Here is a 22500-nt window from a genome sequence, read left to right as displayed (position 1 = left end):
ATTCAATCATATCTAAAATAGGTGGAAGAATTCTAAGAAGGTCAAACAACTAACCACACAAGGTCAGATAGCTAACCACACAAGGTCAGATAGCTAACCACACAAGGTTGATACAGCTAACCACACAAGGTCAGACAGCTAACCACACAAGGTCAGATAGCTAACCACACAAGGTTGATACAGCTAACCACACAAGGTCAGATAGCTAACCACACAAGGTTGATACAGCTAACCACACAAGGTCAGACAGCTAACCACACAAGGTCAGATAGCTAACCACACAAGGTTGATACAGCTAACCACACAAGGTCAGACAGCTAACCACACAAGGTCAGATAGCTAACCACACAAGGTTGATACAGCTAACCACACAAGGTCAGATAGCTAACCACACAAGGTTGATACAGCTAACCACACAAGGTCAGACAGCTAACCACACAAGGTCAGATAGCTAACCACACAAGGTTGATACAGCTAACCACACAAGGTCAGATAGCTAACCACACAAGGTCAGATAGCTAACCACACAAGGTTGATACAGCTAACCACACAAGGTCAGATAGCTAACCACACAAGGTCAGACAGCTAACCACACAAGGTTGATACAGCTAACCACACAAGGTCAGATAGCTAACCACACAAGGTCAGATAGCTAACCACACAAGGTCAGATAGCTAACCACACAAGGTCAGATAGCTAACCACACAAGGTTGATACAGCTAACCACACAAGGTCAGATAGCTAACCACACAAGGTCAGATAGCTAACCACACAAGGTTGATACAGCTAACCACACAAGGTCAGATAGCTAACCACACAAGGTCAGATAGCTAACCACACAAGGTTGATACAGCTAACCACACAAGGTCAGATAGCTAACCACACAAGGTCAGACAGCTAACCACACAAGGTTGATACAGCTAACCACACAAGGTCAGATAGCTAACCACACAAGGTCAGATAGCTAACCACACAAGGTCAGATAGCTAACCACACAAGGTTGATACAGCTAACCACACAAGGTCAGATAGCTAACCACACAAGGTTGATACAGCTAACCACACAAGGTCAGATAGCTAACCACACAAGGTCAGATAGCTAACCACACAAGGTTGATACAGCTAACCACACAAGGTCAGATAGCTAACCACACAAGGTCATACAGCTAACCACACAAGGTCAGATAGCTAACCACACAAGGTCAGACAGCTAACCACACAAGGTTGATACAGCTAACCACACAAGGTCGGATAGCTAACCACACAAGGTCAGATAGCTAACCACACAAGGTCAGATAGCTAACCACACAAGGTCAGACAGCTAACCACACAAGGTTGATACAGCTAACCACACAAGGTCAGATAGCTAACCACACGAGGTCAGACAGCTAACCACACAAGGTTGATACAGCTAACCACACAAGGTCATACAGCTAACCACACAAGGTTGATACAGCTAACCACACAAGGTTGATACAGCTAACCACACAAGGTCAGATAGCTAACCACACAAAGTCAGACAGCTAACCACACAAGGTCAGATAGCTAACCACACAAGGTCAAATAGCTAACCACACGAGGTCAGACAGCTAACCACACAAGGTTGATACAGCTAACCACACAAGGTTGATACAGCTAACCACACAAGGTCAGATAGCTAACCACACAAGGTCAGACAGCTAACCACACAAGGTCAGATAGCTAACCACACAAGGTCAGATAGCTAACCACACGAGGTCAGACAGCTAACCACACAAGGTTGATACAGCTAACCACACAAGGTCAGATAGCTAACCACACAAGGTCAGACAGCTAACCACACAAGGTTGATACAGCTAACCATACAAGGTCAGATAGCTAACCACACAAGGTCAGACAGCTAACCACACAAGGTTGATACAGCTAACCACACAAGGTCATACAGCTAACCACACAAGGTCAGATAGCTAACCACACGAGGTTAAACAGCTAACCACATAAGGTTGATACAGCTAACCACACAAGGTTGACACAGCTAACCACACAAGGTCAAACAGCTAACCACACAAGGTCAGATAGCTAACCACACAAGGTCAGATAGCTAACCACACAAGGTTGATACAGCTAACCACACACGGTTGATACAGCTAACCACACAAGGTCAGACAGCTAACCACACAAGGTCAGATAGCTAACCACACAAGGTTGTAATGGGTTCAATGCATTTAAGTAAAATACATTGAATGCAGTTAGAGTAAGTGACAAGTTGTTAGTGTAGAGCTGAAGGTTAGATGTTAGTCTATAGCTGAAGGTTAGATGTCAGTCTAGAGCTGAAGGTTAGATGTTGGTGTAGAGCTGAAGGTTAGATGTTAGTCTATAGCTGAAGGTTAGATGTCAGTCTAGAGCTGAAGGTTAGTTGTTAGTGTAGAGCTGAAGGTTAGTTGTTAGTGTAGAGCTGAAGGTTAGATGTTGGTGTAGAGCTGAAGGTTAGATGTTGGTGTAGAGCTGAAGGTTAGATGTCAGTCTAGAGCTGAAGGTTAGTTGTTAGTGTAGAGCTGAAGGTTAGATGTTGGTGTAGAGCTGAAGGTTAGATGTTGGTGTAGAGCTGAAGGTTAGATGTTAGTCTAGAGCTGAAGGTTAGATGTTAGTGTAGAGCTGAAGGTTAGATGTTGGTGTAGAGCTGAAGGTTAGATGTTGGTGTAGAGCTGAAGGTTAGATGTCAGTCTAGAGCTGAAGGTTAGATGTTAGTCTAGAGCTGAAGGTTAGATGTTGGTGTAGAGCTGAAGATTAGATGTTGGTGTAGAGCTGAAGGTTACTTGTTAGTGTAGAGCTGAAGGTTAGATGTTGGTGTAGAGCTGAAGGTTAGATGTTAGTCTAGAGCTGAAGGTTAGATGTTGGTGTAGAGCTGAAAATTAGATAAATCTCTTCTAACATTGAGTGTTTCTATAATGTTGAATGGTGGCTGAGATTTTGTGACCTGTCTCTCTCTCTTTCTCACCCTCTCCACCCCCTTTCCCATCTCTCTCCCTCCCCCCTTTCCCCACTCCCCTCTCGCTCTTCCCCTCCCCACCCTCTCCATTTCTCTCTATTTCTCCCCCCTCCCCCTCTCCCCACTCTCTCCATTTCTCTCCCCCCTCCCCACCCTCTCCATTTATCTCCCCTCTCCCCACCCTCTCCATTTCTCTCCCCCCTCCCCCTCTCCCCACCCTCTCAATTTCTCTCTATTTCTCCCCCCTCTCCCCACCCTCTCCATTTCTCTTCCCCTCTCCATTTCTCTCCCCCCATTTCCCCCTCTCCCCACCCTCTCCATTTCTCTCTATTTCTCTCCCCCCTCCCCTTCTCCCCTCTCTCTCTTCCTCTCTCATCCTCTCCCCCTCCCCCCTTGCTGCATGCCACTGTGTGCCTCCAGCTGCCATACTGGTGACCCAACTAACTACTCCGTACCTCCGCATCGTACCAGCGGCTGGTGACGACCAACTAACAGGTTAGACTCTCTGCTCATGTTTCCAGTAGAGGTTGTAACATGTACTGTCCTGTTCTCCCATCCTAAGTGCCTGTTCTGAGATACTGGTGTACAGCTGTAAGGGCTAGGTCTATTTCTTCAGGTGCCTGTGTTTTGTTGTTTTCTTTGTGTTGTTTTGTTTTGTTTGTTTTGTTTGTTGTGTTGTTTTGTTTTGTTTGTTGTGTTGTTTTGTTTCTTTTGTTTGTTGTGTTGTTTTGTTAGTTGTGTTGTTTTGTTTGTTTTGTTTGTTATGTTGTGTTGTTTTGTTTGTTTTGTTTTGTTTTGTTTGTTTTGTTTGTTATGTTTGTTTGTTGTGTTGTGAATTAAAGGTTCTTCCAGTATAACACCTGTAATATGATGAAGCATCCTCACTGTGTAACAGTACATGAAATGCCTGTTTTCATTTACAATCCTCATGTCATGTGTTGAAATTGGAGATTTCCCTACAGAAGTCAATCCCTTTCATTAATATGTATCATATCAGATCTGTGTATCTTCCCTGACATCTGACAGCAATATCCCTAGACTGATAGTAGAGGTGTAGTGGAGGGGAGGGGGGAGAGAAATAGAGAGGGTGGGGAGAGGGGAGGGGGGAGAGAAATAGAGAGGGTGGGGAGAGGGGAGGGGGGAGAGAAATGGAGAGGGTGGGGAGAGGGGAGGGGGGAGAGAAATGGAGAGGGGGAGAGAAATGGAGAGGGTGGGGAGAGGGGAGGGGGGAGAGAAATGGAGAGGGTGGGGAGAGGGGAGGGGGGAGAGAAATGGAGAGGGGGAGAGAAATGGAGAGGGTGGGGAGAGGGGACTGACTCTCAGCCTGACTGACAGGCCCGTTTGGGTGATATAGTATCGTAGTACTGGTGTGGTTAAAAGATCTATGCAGCAAAAGTTCTCTTTTGTTTCATGTATTTGGTCGTAGAACTACTACTGTAACTGTAACTGTGTTCTCTTCTATAGGGATTCAACAGTCCACTATATCAATATTCAACCGTAATCGATACTCTGTCTTCCCCAAACAATTCAATAGAGTCAGTCTAACAGGACATGGACAGGACATGTTGGAGCAGATCGATTATACATACATGTTCTACTGACTGACTGACTGACTGGCTGGTTGACTCGCTGACTGGCTGACTGACTGACTGACTGACTGACTGACTGACTGGCTGACTGGCTGGTTGACTCGCTGACTGGCTGACTGACTGACTGACTGACTGGCTGACTGGCTGACTGGCTGGTTGACTCGCTGACTGGCTGACTGACTGACTGACTGACTGGCTGGTTGACTGGCTGGTTGACTCGCTGACTGGCTGGCTGATTGACTAGCTGACTGGCTGACTGACTGACTGACTGACTGGCTGGCTGGCTGGTTGACTCGCTGACTGGCTGGCTGGTTGACTAGCTGGCTGATTGACTGGCTGACTGGCTGGCTGATTGACTAGCTGACTGGCTGGCTGATTGACTAGCTGACTGGCTGGCTGATTGACTAGCTGACTGGCTGGCTGATTGACTGGCTGGCTGATTGACTGGCTGACTGGCTGGCTGATTGACTAGCTGACTGGCTGGCTGATTGACTAGCTGACTGGCTGGCTGACTGACTGACTGACTGGCTGGCTGACTGGCTGACTGACTGACTGACTGGCTGGTTGACTGGCTGGTTGACTCGCTGACTGGCTGGCTGATTGACTAGCTGACTGGCTGACTGGCTGGTTGACTGACTGACTGGCTGACTGGCTGACTGGCTGGTTGACTCGCTGACTGGCTGACTGACTGACTGACTGACTGGCTGGTTGACTGGCTGGTTGACTCGCTGACTGGCTGGCTGATTGACTAGCTGACTGGCTGACTGGCTGATTGACTGACTGACTGGCTGACTGGCTGACTGGCTGGTTGACTCGCTGACTGGCTGACTGACTGACTGACTGACTGGCTGGTTGACTGGCTGGTTGACTCGCTGACTGGCTGGCTGATTGACTAGCTGACTGGCTGACTGGCTGATTGACTGACTGACTGGCTGACTGGCTGACTGGCTGGTTGACTCGCTGACTGGCTGACTGACTGACTGACTGACTGGCTGACTGGCTGACTGGCTGGTTGACTCGCTGACTGGCTGACTGACTGACTGACTGACTGGCTGGTTGACTGGCTGGTTGACTCGCTGACTGGCTGGCTGATTGACTAGCTGACTGGCTGACTGACTGACTGACTGACTGGCTGGCTGGCTGGTTGACTCGCTGACTGGCTGGCTGGCTGACTGGCTGGCTGATTGACTAGCTGACTGGCTGGCTGATTGACTAGCTGACTGGCTGGCTGATTGACTGGCTGGCTGATTGACTGGCTGACTGGCTGGCTGATTGACTAGCTGACTGGCTGGCTGATTGACTAGCTGACTGGCTGGCTGACTGACTGACTGACTGGCTGGCTGACTGGCTGACTGACTGACTGACTGACTGGCTGGTTGACTGGCTGGTTGACTCGCTGACTGGCTGGCTGATTGACTAGCTGACTGGCTGACTGGCTGGTTGACTGACTGACTGGCTGACTGGCTGACTGGCTGGTTGACTCGCTGACTGGCTGACTGACTGACTGACTGACTGGCTGGTTGACTGGCTGGTTGACTCGCTGACTGGCTGGCTGATTGACTAGCTGACTGGCTGACTGGCTGATTGACTGACTGACTGGCTGACTGGCTGACTGGCTGGTTGACTCGCTGACTGGCTGACTGACTGACTGACTGGCTGGTTGACTGGCTGGTTGACTCGCTGACTGGCTGGCTGATTGACTAGCTGACTGGCTGACTGGCTGATTGACTGACTGACTGGCTGACTGGCTGACTGGCTGGTTGACTCGCTGACTGGCTGACTGACTGACTGACTGACTGGCTGGTTGACTGGCTGGTTGACTCGCTGACTGGCTGGCTGATTGACTAGCTGACTGGCTGACTGACTGACTGACTGACTGGCTGGCTGGCTGGTTGACTCGCTGACTGGCTGGCTGGTTGACTAGCTGGCTGATTGACTGGCTGACTGGCTGGCTGATTGACTAGCTGACTGGCTGGCTGATTGACTAGCTGACTGGCTGGCTGATTGACTAGCTGACTGGCTGGCTGATTGACTGGCTGGCTGATTGACTGGCTGACTGGCTGGCTGATTGACTAGCTGACTGGCTGGCTGATTGACTAGCTGACTGGCTGGCTGACTGACTGACTGACTGGCTGGCTGATTGACTGGCTGGCTGATTGACTGGCTGGCTGATTGACTGGCTGGCTGATTGACTAGCTGACTGGCTGACTGACTGGCTGGCTGACTGGCTGGCTGGCTGACTGACTGGCTGGCTGATTGACTGGCTGGCTGATTGACTAGCTGACTGGCTGACTGACTGACTGACTGACTGGCTGGCTGGCTGGTTGACTCGCTGACTGGCTGGCTGGTTGACTAGCTGGCTGATTGACTGGCTGACTGGCTGGCTGATTGACTAGCTGACTGGCTGGCTGATTGACTAGCTGACTGGCTGGCTGATTGACTAGCTGACTGGCTGGCTGATTGACTGGCTGGCTGATTGACTGGCTGACTGGCTGGCTGATTGACTAGCTGACTGGCTGGCTGATTGACTAGCTGACTGGCTGGCTGATTGACTAGCTGACTGGCTGGCTGATTGACTAGCTGACTGGCTGACTGACTGACTGACTGACTGACTGTGGCTGGCTGATTGACTGGCTGGCTGATTGACTGGCTGACTGGCTGGCTGATTGACTAGCTGACTGGCTGGCTGATTGACTAGCTGACTGGCTGACTGACTGACTGACTGACTGGCTGGCTGGCTGGTTGACTCGCTGACTGGCTGGCTGGTTGACTAGCTGACTGGCTGACTGACTGACTGACTGACTGACTGGCTGGCTGGCTGGTTGACTCGCTGACTGGCTGGCTGGTTGACTAGCTGACTGGCTGGCTGACTGACTGGCTGGTTGGCTGACTGACTGGCTGGCTGATTGACTGGCTGACTGGCTGGCTGATTGACTAGCTGACTGGCTGGCTGATTGACTAGCTGACTGGCTGACTGACTGACTGACTGGCTGGCTGGCTGGTTGACTCGCTGACTGGCTGGCTGGTTGACTAGCTGACTGGCTGGCTGACTGACTGGCTGGTTGGCTGACTGACTGGCTGGCTGATTGACTGGCTGACTGGCTGGCTGATTGACTAGCTGACTGGCTGGCTGATTGACTAGCTGACTGGCTGACTGACTGACTGACTGACTGGCTGGCTGGCTGGTTGACTCGCTGACTGGCTGGCTGGTTGACTAGCTGACTGGCTGGCTGACTGACTGGCTGGTTGGCTGACTGACTGGCTGGCTGATTGACTGGCTGACTGGCTGGCTGATTGACTAGCTGACTGGCTGGCTGATTGACTAGCTGACTGGCTGGCTGACTGACTGACTGGCTGGCTAGTTGACTAGATGACATGCTGGCTGACTGATTGGCTGGCTGCCTGGCTGACTGTACACCAGGAGCCATTGAGCCATTGAGACATTACCAGATGTTTTTGTCTGCTTGTTGTTGTTGTGTTGTTTGTTTGTTGTTGTTGATGTTGTTTGTTTGTTGTTGTTGTGTTGTCGATAATATAGGAGCGGCCACCCATAAGCCTGACGCTGTAGAGCCAGAGAAACAGACTGACCACACAGTGAAGATAGCCGGAGTCATCGCTGGCATCCTCCTCTTCGTCATTATCTTCCTCGGAGTCGTCCTCCTCATGAAGAAAAGGTCAGTCATTTTGTATAAGTGCTACATGTTGTGTTTTACCACTACGATGCCAATATGACACAGTCGCAAACTGAAGAGGAATAACATTTAATTTAAACATTATTCCATAAACACAATATGAGATAAATTTGGACATCTTGTTCATTTTATATTTCTAGTCTCGAAGAACAAGACTTTTCCCGACAATACTCTCTATTCTGTTTTTCGCCCTCAAAACAGCAGTGACAGCGTCGCTGTCGAATGTAAATAATTAATTTGATTATGTTGATACGCTACATTACGGCTGTTTACAGCTAAATGAGAAACAGTTTGCTATGAAAGATGAATGTCTCCAAGGCCCCATCATATAACAGGCATTAAACTAACCCCAACCCTGTTCAATGACACTGGCTTAGGGATGGGAGGAAAAGGGATATAGAAGGGAAGATAAAGAATAGGAGATAAGAAGGAAATAATAATAGAGAGAGAGAAAGAGAGGGGAGAAAGAGAGAGGGGAGAAAGAGAGAGGGGAGAGAGAGAGAGGGGAGAGAGAGAGAGGGGAGAAAGAGAGAGGGGAGAGAGAGAGAGGGGAGAAAGAGAGAGAGAGGGGAGAAAGAGAGAGAGAGAGGAGAAAGAGAGAGAGAGAGAGAGGAGAGAGAGAGAGAGAGAGAGAGAGAGAGAGAGAGAGAGAGAGAGAGAGAGAGAGAGAGAGAGAGAGAGAGAGAGAGAGAGAGAGAGAGAGAGAGAGAGAGAGAGAGACTAGGGCCAGTAATCCAAAGGTTGCTAGATCAAATCCCCGAGCTGACAAGGTAAAAGTCTGAACAACCCACTGTTCCTAGGCCGTCATTGTAAATACCTATTTGTTCTTAATTGACTTGCCTAGTTAAATTAAATAAAAACGTGAGGCAAGGAGAGAAAAGCATTTCTATAGCCAAGTACTGTAGCTTCAGGCTAAATATACATCAGCTCTAGATACTATACAGGAGGAGGACGTCTCCACGTCTCCATGGCAATCTGGGAAGCTGAAGCTTCTGTACACACCCAGGGACGTCTCCACGTCTCCATGGCAATCTGGGAAGCTGAAGCTTCTGTACACACCCAGGGACGTCTCCACGTCTCCAATATAATCTGGGAAGCTGAAGCTTCTGTACACACCCAGGCCTGAAATATCCCAATGTCAGTTTGTGTACCTTTTATCTCGTTGCTGTTGTCCATAATATAGGAGCGGCCACCCATGAGCCTGACGCTGTATTTCTCTAGATGAGTTGGGTGTGCTCTGGGAGTCGGCCACCCATGAGCCTGACGCTGTAGTTCTCTAGATGAGTTGTGTGTGCTCTGGGAGTCGGCCACCCATGAGCCTGACGCTGTATTTCTCTAGATGAGTTGGGTGTGCTCTGGGAGTCGGCCACCCATGAGCCTGACGCTGTATTTCTCTAGATGAGTTGGGTGTGCTCTTGGAGTCGGCCACCCATGAGCCTGACGCTGTATTTCTCTAGATGAGTTGGCACCCTACTCCCTGTTATAGTGCACTACTTATGGTCAAAAGTAAGTGCACTATATAGTGAACGTGGTGCTATTTGGGACGCAGATTAGTTTACTGCATTCAGTATCTGTACCGAACGGAACGCCGAGGCGGGAAACGCCATGACAACAGCGAGAGGAGGGAGGGGGGGGGGGGGGGGGGAGACTACTTTCTGTTCTGTACAGTTCCAACCTAACTTTTAGATGAATGTCCGTGTTGAAATTGTACACGTTCTATATTTCTGCTCTACGATCATTTACCATTTCACATTGCTTGACAGTTTTGTTACGGTGTGAGGTGAAACAGTCGTGATATTTCATTGAAATAATTTTCTGTTTGCCTAATTTAAACGAGACAGTCAGGGAGATGAATTCATCGTATCCATTTTGTCTCATTTGGAATCTAATTGGTTTAGAATTAGAACCATGTTAAGAAATTCTAAGTTCTGATTTAGAACTAACCTTTGGAGGTTAAAATGTTAATTTCCCTTTTTGTCTACAGACATCTATGGTGACATATGCAGGCCTCGAATATCCCGGCCAGTGTTATTCCGTATTCATTTAACTGCGGCGAACGCCTACAAATATGAAACAGGAAAACATATAGCGTTTTGTAATGAGATGGAAATGATTTCCTAAAAACCTTCTCTAATGAATGTTAACTAGCTCCAAAGAAACCTATACCTACATGGCTGAACGATCATTCTGCCAGGGCAGCAGGTAGCCTAGTGGTTAGTACGTTGGGCCAGTATTTGAAAGGTCGCTGGTTTGAATCCCTGAGCAGACAAGGTTTTTTTTGTTCTGTGTCCGAATCAACTTAATTGGATATTTTGGTTTTAATTGCCTTGGTTCCTTGGCAAATTGGGCACATCCTTAACGCCAAGTGGCCTTGCCACTAAAATCACGTCTATACATATGTCTATGACAGAGAGAACAAAAGCATAACTCTGTTGTATATCAGTGGATAAACGAAGAGGCAGCATGCAGAAATATATGTGACATGGTATCAGTGTTTAACACGTCTTAGCTAACCGTTTCCGAGTTCCCAACATGACCTGTAGTCCAAATGTATGAGCACGTGTATCTATCTCTACCAAGAGTCAGCGTACACATTACATGATATCTCCTTGTCCTGCTCACATTACACATGCCAAATAACACCAAGCTACCACCTTGCTCCTCACTACAACTGTAGTTTACCTTAACGTTTCCCTTCTACCTGCCTGCCTGCCCGCCTACCTACCTGCTTACCTGCCTGCCTGCCTGCCTGCCTGCCTGCCTGCCTACATACCTGCCTGCCTACCTGCTTACCTGCCTGCCTACCTGCCTGCCTGCCTACCTGCTTACCTGCCTGCCTACCTACCTACCTGCCAACATGCCTGTCTGTCTGCCTGCCTAACTGCCTGCCACCCACCATATCTGTTTTTTGTCCATTTTATAAATTTTTTCTAACATTAATATATATTTACTTTTTCTTTCCTTCATTTCATATCCCCCGTCCCTCCGTCCCTCCGTCCTCCACTGCTTATATCCTACCACCACCTCACCTAACCACGTACCACCTCACCTACCCACGTACCACCTCACCTACCACTGGGCAGAAGAACCTACCACTCCTACACTTACTACCTGTAAGTAAACACGTCAACGTAACAGTCTTGGTGCTTTTGCTTTACTACCGTGTATCATTTAGACCTGGGTCCCTTGACCTTCTCATCTGTTCCACAGACCTGGGTCCCATGACCTTCTCATCTGTTCCACAGACCTGGGTCCCATGACCTTCTCATCTGTTCCACAGAACTGGGTCCCATGACCTTCTCATCTGTTCCACAGACCTGGGTCCCATGACCTTCTCATCTGTTCCACAGACCTGGGTCCGTGCATGAGATAAACCATGACCTTCTCATCTGTTCCACAGACCTGGGTCCGTGCATGACAGAAACCATGACCTTCTCATCTGTTCCACAGACCTGGGTCCCATGACCTTCTCATCTGTTCCACAGACCTGGGTCCCATGACCTTCTCATCTGTTCCACAGACCTGGGTCCCATGACCTTCTCATCTGTTCCACAGACCTGGGTCCCATGACCTTCTCATCTGTTCCACAGACCTGGGTCCCATGACCTTCTCATCTGTTCCACAGACCTGGGTCCCATGACCTTCTCATCTGTTCCACAGACCTGGGTCCCATGACCTTCTCATCTGTTCCACAGACCTGGGTCCCATGACCTTCTCATCTGTTCCACAGACCTGGGTCCCATGACCTTCTCATCTGTTCCACAGACCTGGGTCCGTGCATGAGAGAAACCATGACCTTCTCATCTGTTCCACAGACCTGGGTCCCATGACCTTCTCATCTGTTCCACAGACCTGGGTCCCATGACCTTCTCATCTGTTCCACAGACCTGGGTCCCATGACCTTCTCATCTGTTCCACAGACCTGGGTCCCATGACCTTCTCATCTGTTCCACAGACCTGGGTCCCATGACCTTCTCATCTGTTCCACAGACCTGGGTCCCATGACCTTCTCATCTGTTCCACAGACCTGGGTCCGTGCATGAGAGAAACCATGACCTTCTCATCTGTTCCACAGACCTGGGTCCCATGACCTTCTCATCTGTTCCACAGACCTGGGTCCCATGACCTTCTCATCTGTTCCACAGACCTGGGTCCCATGACCTTCTCATCTGTTCCACATACCTGGGTCCCATGACCTTCTCATCTGTTCCACAGACCTGGGTCCCATGACCTTCTCATCTGTTCCACAGACCTGGGTCCCATGACCTTCTCATCTGTTCCACAGACCTGGGTCCCATGACCTTCTCATCTGTTCCACAAACCTGGGTCCCATGACCTTCTCATCTGTTCCACAGACCTGGGTCCCATGACCTTCTCATCTGTTCCACAGACCTGGGTCCCATGACCTTCTCATCTGTTCCACAGACCTGGGTCCCATGACCTTCTCATCTGTTCCACAGACCTGGGTCCCATGACCTTCTCATCTGTTCCACAGACCTGGGTCCCATGACCTTCTCATCTGTTCCACAGACCTGGGTCCCATGACCTTCTCATCTGTTCCACAGACCTGGGTCCCATGACCTTCTCATCTGTTCCACAGACCTGGGTCCCATGACCTTCTCATCTGTTCCACAGACCTGGGTCCCATGACCTTCTCATCTGTTCCACAGACCTGGGTCCCATGACCTTCTCATCTGTTCCACAGACCTGGGTCCGTGCATGAGATAAACCATGACCTTCTCATCTGTTCCACAGACCTGGGTCCGTGCATGAGATAAACCATGACCTTCTCATCTGTTCCACAGACCTGGGTCCGTGCATGAGATAAACCATGACCTTCTCATCTGTTCCACAGACCTGGGTCCGTGCATGAGATAAACCATGACATTCTCATCTGTTCCACAGACCTGGGTCGAATACACATGTCAATTACTTTCAAATATTTGAGATACGTTTGATTAGATATACCCTGTACAGTAGAAAAAACTATTATCTCCAAAGCACCTTAGTATTTGCATGAGAAGAAGCACGTTATTCCAATGTCTACCATGCTGTAGTTTCTGACAGAGATTCTGAAGGACTCTTATATTTTCCCCTTGATGATCAGATTGTCACACTTTGACAATTGCTTATCAATGATTTATGAAGCCTCTATGTAAGAAATTATAAAGAGTACATCATGGAGATCTTATAGAGGCCTGAAGTCTCGAAAATAGACATCTGTCAATCTCAGAACTGACTGGTCTGGTCAAACAAACGGACTGCTTGAAGTGAAACCGATTGTGAGCTATCACGAGATCAGGATGGTTTCACTAGGCTAGGTCCTGTGGCTCAGTCAGTAGAGCATGGGTCCTGTGGCTCAGTCAGTAGAGCATGGGTCCTGTGGCTCAGTCAGTAGAGCATGGGTCCTGTGGCTCAGTCAGTAGAGCATGGGTCCTGTGTGGCTCAGTCAGTAGAGCATGGGTCCTGTGTGGCTCAGTCGGTAGAGCATGGGTCCTGTGGCTCAGTCGGTAGAGCATGGGTCCTGTGGCTCAGTCAGTAGAGCATGGGTCCTGTGGCTCAGTCGGTAGAGCATGGATCCTGTGGCTCAGTCAGTAGAGCATGGGTCCTGTGGCTCAGTCGGTAGAGCATGGATCCTGTGGCTCAGTCGGTAGAGCATGGATCCTGTGGCTCAGTCAGTAGAGCATGGGTCCTGTGGCTCAGTCGGTAGAGCATGGATCCTGTGGCTCAGTCAGTAGAGCATGGGTCCTGTGGCTCAGTCGGCAGAGCATGGGTCCTGTGGATCAGTCGGTAGAGCATGGGTCCTGTGGCTCAGTCGGTAGAGCATGGGTCCTGTGTGTCAGTCGGCAGAGCATGGGTCCTGTGGCTCAGTCGGTAGAGCATGGGTCCTGTGGCTCAGTCGGTAGAGCATGGGTCCTGTGGCTCAGTCAGTAGAGCATGGGTCCTGTGGCTCAGTCGGTAGAGCATGGGTCCTGTGGCTCAGTCGGCAGAGCATGGGTACTGTGGCTCAGTCAGTAGAGCATGGGTCCTGTGGCTCAGTCAGTAGAGCATGGGTCCTGTGGCTCAGTCGGTAGAGCATGGATCCTGTGGCTCAGTCAGTAGAGCATGGGTCCTGTGGCTCAGTCGGCAGAGCATGGCTCCTGTGGCTCAGTCAGTAGAGCATGGGTCCTGTGGATCAGTCAGTAGAGCATGGGTCCTGTGGCTCAGTCAGTAGAGCATGGGTCCTGTGGCTCAGTCAGTAGAGCATGGGTCCTGTGGCTCAGTCGGTAGAGCATGGGTCCTGTGGCTCAGTCGGTAGAGCATGGGTCCTGTGGCTCAGTCGGTAGAGCATGGGTCCTGTGGCTCAGTCAGTAGAGCATGGGTCCTGTGGCTCAGTCGGTAGAGCATGGGTCCTGTGGCTCAGTCAGTAGAACATGGGTCCTGTGGATCAGTCAGTAGAGCATGGGTCCTGTGGCTCAGTCGGCAGAGCATGGGTCCTGTGGATCAGTCGGTAGAGCATGGGTCCTGTGGCTCAGTCGGTAGAGCATGGATCCTGTGGCTCAGTCAGTAGAGCATGGGTCCTGTGGCTCAGTCGGTAGAGCATGGGTCCTGTGGCTCAGTCGGTAGAGCATGGGTCCTGTGGATCAGTCGGTAGAGCATGGGTCCTGTGGCTCAGTCGGTAGAGCATGGGTCCTGTGGCTCAGTCGGCAGAGCATGGGTCCTGTGGCTCAGTCAGTAGAGCATGGGTCCTGTGGCTCAGTCGGTAGAGCATGGATCCTGTGGCTCAGTCAGTAGAGCATGGGTCCTGTGTGTCAGTCGGTAGAGCATGGGTCCTGTGGCTCAGTCGGCAGAGCATGGGTACTGTGGCTCAGTCAGTAGAGCATGGGTCCTGTGGCTCAGTCAGTAGAGCATGGCGTTTGTTTATGATTTCCACTGGGGCAACCCATATGTAAAATGTGTTTAAAAGTATGATTGTAAATTGCTTTGGATAAAAGTGGCTGTTAAATGGCATACAATAGACCTGGATGAATCCACTTAGATGACCCAACACAGGGGCCTCTTCCATAGAGAAGAGGTAGGACGCCATATACGTCCACATCATTATCATCATACTTTTGTCACTTTTCACAGTGCTGCACGACTGCTGCAAACAGATAGTGGGTGTGTTCATAATGGCATCCTATTACCCATGTGCCCTGGTCAAAAGTAGTCCACTATATAGGGAATGGGGTGGAATTTTGGACACAGACCTTGGTCTAACAGGCCCTGCTGTAGTGTTGCCTGTCGTAGCGATGAGGACAGGAAGGACAGACGGATGGAGGGAGGGAGAGAGAGAGAGAAGGGGAAAGAGGAGGGTGGGAGACAACAGCCTCTTGCAGCTCATTTTCATTATGCTTAATGCTAGTCGTTTTACACAACAAACGAGCGTCAGAGACAGGCGGTTAGACGCTCCCATGTGAAATGCATGAGGGGAACCAAGTCCTCTCTCCCTCTTCATCACCTCTCTCTCTCTATCTCGCCCTCTCCATCACCTATCTCTCTCTCTCTCTCTCCATCACCGCTCTATCTCTCCCTCTCCATCACCGCTCTCTCTCCCTCTCCATCACCTATCTCTCTCTCTCTCTCCATCTCCTCTCTCCCTCTCCATCACATCTCTCTCTCTCCCTCTCCATCACATCTCTCTCCCTCTCCATCACCTCTCTCTCCCTCTCCATCACCTCATTCTCTCCCTCTCCATCCCCTCTCTCCCGCTCCATCACCTCTCTCTCCCTCTCCATCACCTCTCTCTCCCTCTCCATCACCTCTCTCAATTCAATTCAATTCAATTCAAGGGGCTTTATTGGCATGGGAAACATGTGTTAACATTGCCAAAGCAAGTGAGGTAGGTAATATACAAAAGTCAAATAAACAATAAAAATGAACAGTAAACATTACACATACAGAAGTTTCAAAACAATAAAGACATTACAAATGTCATATTATATATATGCAGTGTTGTAACAATGTACAAATGGTTAAAGCACACAAGTTAAAATAAATAAACATAAATATGGGTTGTATTTACAGTGGTGTTTGTTCTTCACTGGTTGCCCTTTTCTTGTGGCAACAGGTCACAAATCTTGCTGCTGTGATGGCACACTGTGGAATTTCACCCAGTAGATATGGGAGTTTATCAAAATTGGATTTGTTTTCGAATTCTTTGTGGATCTGTGTAATCTGAGGGAAATATGTCTCTCTAATATGGTCATACATTGGGCAGGAGGTTAGGAAGTGCAGCTCAGTTTCCACCTCATTTTGTGGGCAGTGTGCACATAGCCTGTCTTCTCTTGAGAGCCATGTCTGCCTACGGCGGCCTTTCTCAATAGCAAGGCTATGCTCACTGAGTCTGTACATAGTCAAAGCTTTCCTTAAGTTTGGGTCAGTCACAGTGGTCAGGTATTCTGCCACTGTGTACTCTCTGTTTAGGGCCAAATAGCATTCTAGTTTGCTCTGTTTTTTTGTTAATTCTTTCCAATGTGTCAAGTAATTATCTTTTTGTTTTCTCATGATTTGGTTGGGTCTAATTGTGCTGTTGTCCTGGGGCTCTGTGGGGTGTGTTTGTGTTTGTGAACAGAGCCCTAGGACCAGCTTGCTTAGGGGACTCTTCTCCAGGTTCATCTCTCTGTAGGTGATGGCTTTGTTATGGAAGGTTTGGGAATCGCTTCCTTTTAGGTGGTTGTAGAATTTAACGGCTCTTTTCTGGATTTTGATAATTAGTGGGTATCGGCCTAATTCTGCTCTGCATGCATTATTTGGTGTTCTACGTTGTACACGGAGGATATTTTTGCAGAATTCTGCATGCAGAGTCTCAATTTGGTGTTTGTCCCATTTTGTGAAATCTTGGTTGGTGAGCGGACCCCAGACCTCACAACCATAAAGGGCAATGGGCTCTATGACTGATTCAAGTATTTTTAGCCAGATCCTAATTGGTATGTTGAAATTTATGTTCCTTTTGATGGCATAGAAGGCCCTTCTTGCCTTGTCTCTCAGATCGTTCACAGCTTTGTGGAAGTTACCTGTGGTGCTGATGTTTAGGCCGAGGTATGTATAGTTTTTTGTGTGCTCTAGGGCAACGGTGTCTAGATGGAATTTGTGGTCCTGGTGACTGGACCTTTTTTGGAACACCATTATTTTGGTCTTACTGAGATTTACTGTCAGGGCCCAGGTCTGACAGAATCTGTGCAGAAGATCTAGGTGCTGCTGTAGGCCCTCCTTGGTTGGTGACAGAAGCACCAGATCATCAGCAAACAGTAGACATTTGACTTCGGATTCTAGTAGGGTGAGACCGGGTGCTGCAGACTGTTCTAGTGCCCGCGCCAATTCGTTGATATATATGTTGAAGAGGGTGGGGCTTAAGCTGCATCCCTGTCTCACCCCACGACCCTGTGTGAAGAAATGTGTGTGTTTTTTGCCAATTTTAACCGCACACTTGTTGTTTGTGTACATGGATTTTATAATGTCGTATGTTTTACCCCCAACACCACTTTCCATCAATTTGTATAGCAGACCCTCATGCCAAATTGAGTCGAAGGCTTTTTTGAAATCAACAAAGCATGAGAAGACTTTGCCTTTGTTTTGGTTTGTTTGGTTGTCAATTAGGATGTGTAGGGTGAATACATGGTCTGTTGTACGGTAATTTGGTAAAAAGCCAATTTGACATTTGCTCAGTACATTGTTTTCATTGAGGAAATGTACGAGTCTGCTGTTAATGATAATGCAGAGTATTTTCCCAAGGTTACTGTTGACGCATATTCCACGGTAGTTATTGGGGTCAAATTTGTCTCCACTTTTGTGGATTGGGGTGATCAGTCCTTGGTTCCAAATATTGGGGAAGATGCCAGAGCTAAGGACGATGTTAAAGAGTTTTAGTATAGCCAATTGGAATTTGTTGTCTGTATATTTGATCATTTCATTAAGGATACCATCAACACCACAGGCCTTTTTGGGTTTGAGGGTTTTTATTTTGTCCTGTAACTCATTCAAGGTAATTGGAGAATCCAATGGGTTCTGGTAGTCTTTAATAGTTGATTCTAGGATTTGTATTTGATCATGTATATGTTTTTGTTCTTTATTCTTTGTTATAGAGCCAAAAAGATTGGAGAAGTGGTTTACCCATACATCTCCATTTTGGATAGATAATTCTTCGTGTTGTTGTTTGTTTAGTGTTTTCCAATTTTCCCAGAATTGGTTAGAGTCTATGGAGTCTTCAATTACATTGAGCTGATTTCTGACGTGCTGTTCCTTCTTTTTCCGTAGTGTATTTCTGTATTGTTTTAGTGATTCGCCATAGTGAAGGCGTAGACTCAGGTTTTCCGGGTCTCTATGTTTTTGGTTGGACAGGTTCCTCAATTTATTTCTTAGATTTTTGCATTCTTTATCAAACCATTTGTCATTGTTGTTCATTTTCTTCGGTTTTCTATTTGAGATTTTTAGATTTGATAGGGAAGCTGAGAGGTCAAATATACTGTTAAGATTTTCTACTGCCAAGTTTACACCTTCACTATTGCAGTGGAACATTTTACCCAGGAAGTTGTCTAAAAGGGATTGAATTTGCTGTTGCCTAATTGTTTTTTGGTAGGTTTCCAAACTGCATTCCTTCCATCTATAGCATTTCTTAATGTTACTCAGTTCCTTTGGCTTTGATGCCTCATGATTGAGTATTGCTCTGTTCAAGTAGACTGTGATTTTGCTGTGGTCTGATAGGGGTGTCAGTGGGCTGACTGTGAACGCTCTGAGAGACTCTGGGTTGAGGTCAGTGATAAAGTAGTCTACAGTGCTACTGCCAAGAGATGAGCTATAGGTGAACCTACCATAGGAGTCCCCTCGAAGCCTACCATTGACTATGTACATACCCAGCGTGCGACAGAGCTGCAGGAGTTGTGACCCGTTTTTGTTGGTTATGTTGTCATAGTTGTGCCTAGGGGGGCATATGGGGGAGGGAATGCTGTCACCTGCAGGCAGGTGTTTGTCCCCCTGTGTGCTGAGGGTGTCAGGTTCTTGTCCAGTTCTGGCATTTAGGTCGCCACAGACTAATACATGTCCCTGGGCCTGGAAATGATTGATTTCCCCCTCCAGGATGGAGAAGCTGTCTTTATTAAAGTATGGGGATTCTAGTGGGGGGATATAGGTAGCACACAGGAGGACATTTTTCTCTGTTAAGATAATTTCCTTTTGAATTTCTAGCCAAATGTAAAATGTTCCTGTTTTGATTAATTTAATGGAGTGAGTTAGGTCTGCTCTATACCAAATTAGCATTCCCCCTGAGTCCCTTCCCTGTTTCACACCTGGTAGTTTGGTGGATGGGACTACCAGCTCTCTGTAACCTAGAGGGCAACCAGTGGGTCCGTCTCCGCTATACCATGTTTCTTGCAGGATGACAATGTCTGCATTACCGATTTCTTTGGTGAAGTCCGTGTTCCTGCTCTTTAGGCCAAAGGCAGATGACCTCAGGCCTTGGATATTCCAGGATGATATAGTGAAGGCTTTTTGTTCCATAAAGTGTCCAATGTTGTTGGCCGTGTGGTTTGGCCTCAGGCCAGTAAGTGTGAGCAGAGCCTGCTGAGCATCTGGTACATGCCGTTGGCTTGGGCGAGTGTAAGAGTGGGGGTTGGGCCTGTTTGCCCGCTCACTACCTGGGCGTATGTGTGACTTCCATGTTGATGCTCTCTTTGCGGGGGTGGGGTGCATGGGGTGGGCAGGAGTGGCATAGGTCTGATCTGAGGGGGCCTAAATGGGGTGTGGGCATGGTTGATGTGGGGGGGTGTTGATTGGTTGGGGTGGGGGTGTGGATGTGTCTGGGGGTGCTGTGGTCTGGATGTAAGTCCTCTTGGCGTGGGTCCTCTATGTGTAGGTCCACGGGGGGGTCCTGCAGGTCTTGGAGGGTGTCTCGCTGGTCTGGGTGGGGTGTCTATTGATCTGTTGCTCCTGTGTGAAGTGTTGGGGCTGCGTTTGAGAGCGATGTCCTTTAGAGTCCGGACAAAGGTGGGCACTGCTGCCTTATAGAGGTGGACCTGGTCATAGAGGCTGTTCAAGTCCAGGGTGGAGTGGTGGGCCAGGAAAACATTTGGTTTTGAGGCACAGTCACGGGAAATGCTTGCGTTTACCCGCTGTATTGTAGCAGGGTGGAAGTCTTTTCGTGGTAGCAGGGTGGAGATAACCACTTGTGCATTGGGGAAAGTAGAAGAAGCTTTTTCAATCACTCCCTTCAGTGCTGTGGCCACCCTTTCCTGCTTTGCTCTCAGGTCTCTCTCTCTCTCCCTCTCCATCCTCTCTCTCTCTCTCTCTCTCCATCACCTCTCTCTCTCCCTCTCCATCTCCTCTCTCTCTCCCTCTCCATCACCTCTCTCTCCCTCTCCATCACCTCTCTCTCCCTCTCCATCACCTCTCTCTCTCCCTTTCCATCACCTCATTCTCTCCCTCTTAATCGTCTCTCTCTCCCGCTCCATCACCTCTCTCTCTCCCTCTTCATCCCCTCTCTCTCTCCCTCTCCATCACCTACCTCTCTCTCTCCCTCTCCATCCCCTCTCTCTCTCTCCCTCTCCATCACATCTCTCTCCCTCTCCATCACCTCTCTCTCCCTCTCCATCACCTCATTCTCTCCCTCTCCATCCCCTCTCTCCCGCTCCATCACCTCTCTCTCCCTCTCCATCACCTCTCTCTCCCTCTCCATCACCTCTCTCTCTCTCTCCCTCTCCATCTCCTCTCTCTCTCTCCCTCTCCATCACCTCTCTCTCCCTCTCCATCACCTCTCTCTCTCCCTCTCCATCTCCTCTCTCTCTCCCTCACCTCTCTCTCCCTCTCCATCACCTCTCTCTCCCTCTCCATCACCTCTCTCTCTCCCTTTCCATCACCTCATTCTCTCCCTCTTAATCGTCTCTCTCTCCCGCTCCATCACCTCTCTCTCTCCCTCTTCATCCCCTCTCTCTCTCCCTCTCCATCACCTACCTCTCTCTCTCCCTCTCCATCGCCTTTCTCTCTCTCCCTCTCCATCACCTCTCTCTCCCTCTCCATCACCTCTCTCTCTCCCTCCCCCTCTCTACGTCTCCATCGCCTCTTTCTCTCTCTCCCTCCCCCTCTCTATGTCTCCATTACCTCTCTCTCTATACCTTCCCCTCGTCCTCATTGTCAGTATTGTGTGTGTGTGTGTCATTAAGGATGAAGGTATATAAGGGATTACATTGAGGAGGATTACTTTAATGTATAATGTGTCAGAGACGGGTATATAGTAGGCCTACATGAATTCCTGATATGAATAAGACAGCCAGTACATTAACCCCTGATATAAATAAGACAGCCAGTACATTAACCCCTGATATGAATAAGACAGCCAGTACATTAACCCCTGATATAAATAAGACAACCAGTACATTAGCCCCTGATATGAATAAGACAGCCAGTACATTACCCCCTGATATAAATAAGACAACCAGTACATTAACCCCTGATATGAATAAGACAGCCAGTACATTAACCCCTGATATAAATAAGACAGCCAGTACATTAACCCCTGATATAAATAAGAAAGCCAGTACATTAACCCCTGATATGAATAAGACAGCCAGTACATTAACCCCTGATATGAATAAGACAGCCAGTACATTAACCCCTGATATGAATAAGACAGCCAGTACATTAACCCCTGATATAAATAAGACAACCAGTACATTAAGCCCTGATATGAATAAGACAGCCAGTACATTAACCCCTGATATAAATAAGACAGCCAGTACATTAACCCCTGATATAAATAAGACAGCCAGTACATTAACCCCTGATATAAATAAGACAGCCAGTACATTAACCCATGATATAAATAAGACAGCCAGTACATTAACCCCTGATATAAATAAGACAGCCAGTACATTAACCCCTGATATGAATAAGACAGCCAGTACATTAACCCCTGATATGAATAAGACAGCCAGTACATTAACCCCTGATATGAATAAGACAGCCAGTACATTAACCCCTGTTATGAATAAGACAGCCAGTACATTAACCCCTGATATGAATAAGACAGCCATTACATTAACCCCTGATATGAATAAGACAGCCAGTACATTAACCTCTGATATGAATAAGACAGCCAGTACATTAAGCCCTGATATGAATAAGACAGCCAGTACATTAACCCCTGATATGAATAAGACAGCCAGTACATTAACCCCTGATATAAATAAGACAGCCAGTACATTAACCCCTGATATGAATAAGACAGCCAGTACATTAACCTC

General features: G+C 48.3%; 1 protein-coding gene across 1 annotated transcript in view; it reads left to right on the top strand.

Annotated features, from left to right (window-relative positions):
* The window catches only part of LOC139560627 (receptor-type tyrosine-protein phosphatase mu-like), a 774972-nt gene that overhangs the window by 560939 nt on the left and 191533 nt on the right, over positions 1 to 22500 (top strand). The window contains exons 15-17 of the mRNA XM_071377563.1: positions 3388 to 3462; positions 8095 to 8230; positions 11332 to 11361. Of these exons, the coding sequence (XP_071233664.1) occupies positions 3388 to 3462; positions 8095 to 8230; positions 11332 to 11361 (241 nt within the window). The remainder of the gene's footprint in view (positions 1 to 3387; positions 3463 to 8094; positions 8231 to 11331; positions 11362 to 22500) is intronic.

This window comes from Salvelinus alpinus, chromosome 30 (assembly GCF_045679555.1).
Source record: "Salvelinus alpinus chromosome 30, SLU_Salpinus.1, whole genome shotgun sequence".
Classification (NCBI taxonomy): Eukaryota; Metazoa; Chordata; class Actinopteri; order Salmoniformes; family Salmonidae; genus Salvelinus; species Salvelinus alpinus.
This window is presented reverse-complemented; position numbering and strand designations above follow the sequence as displayed.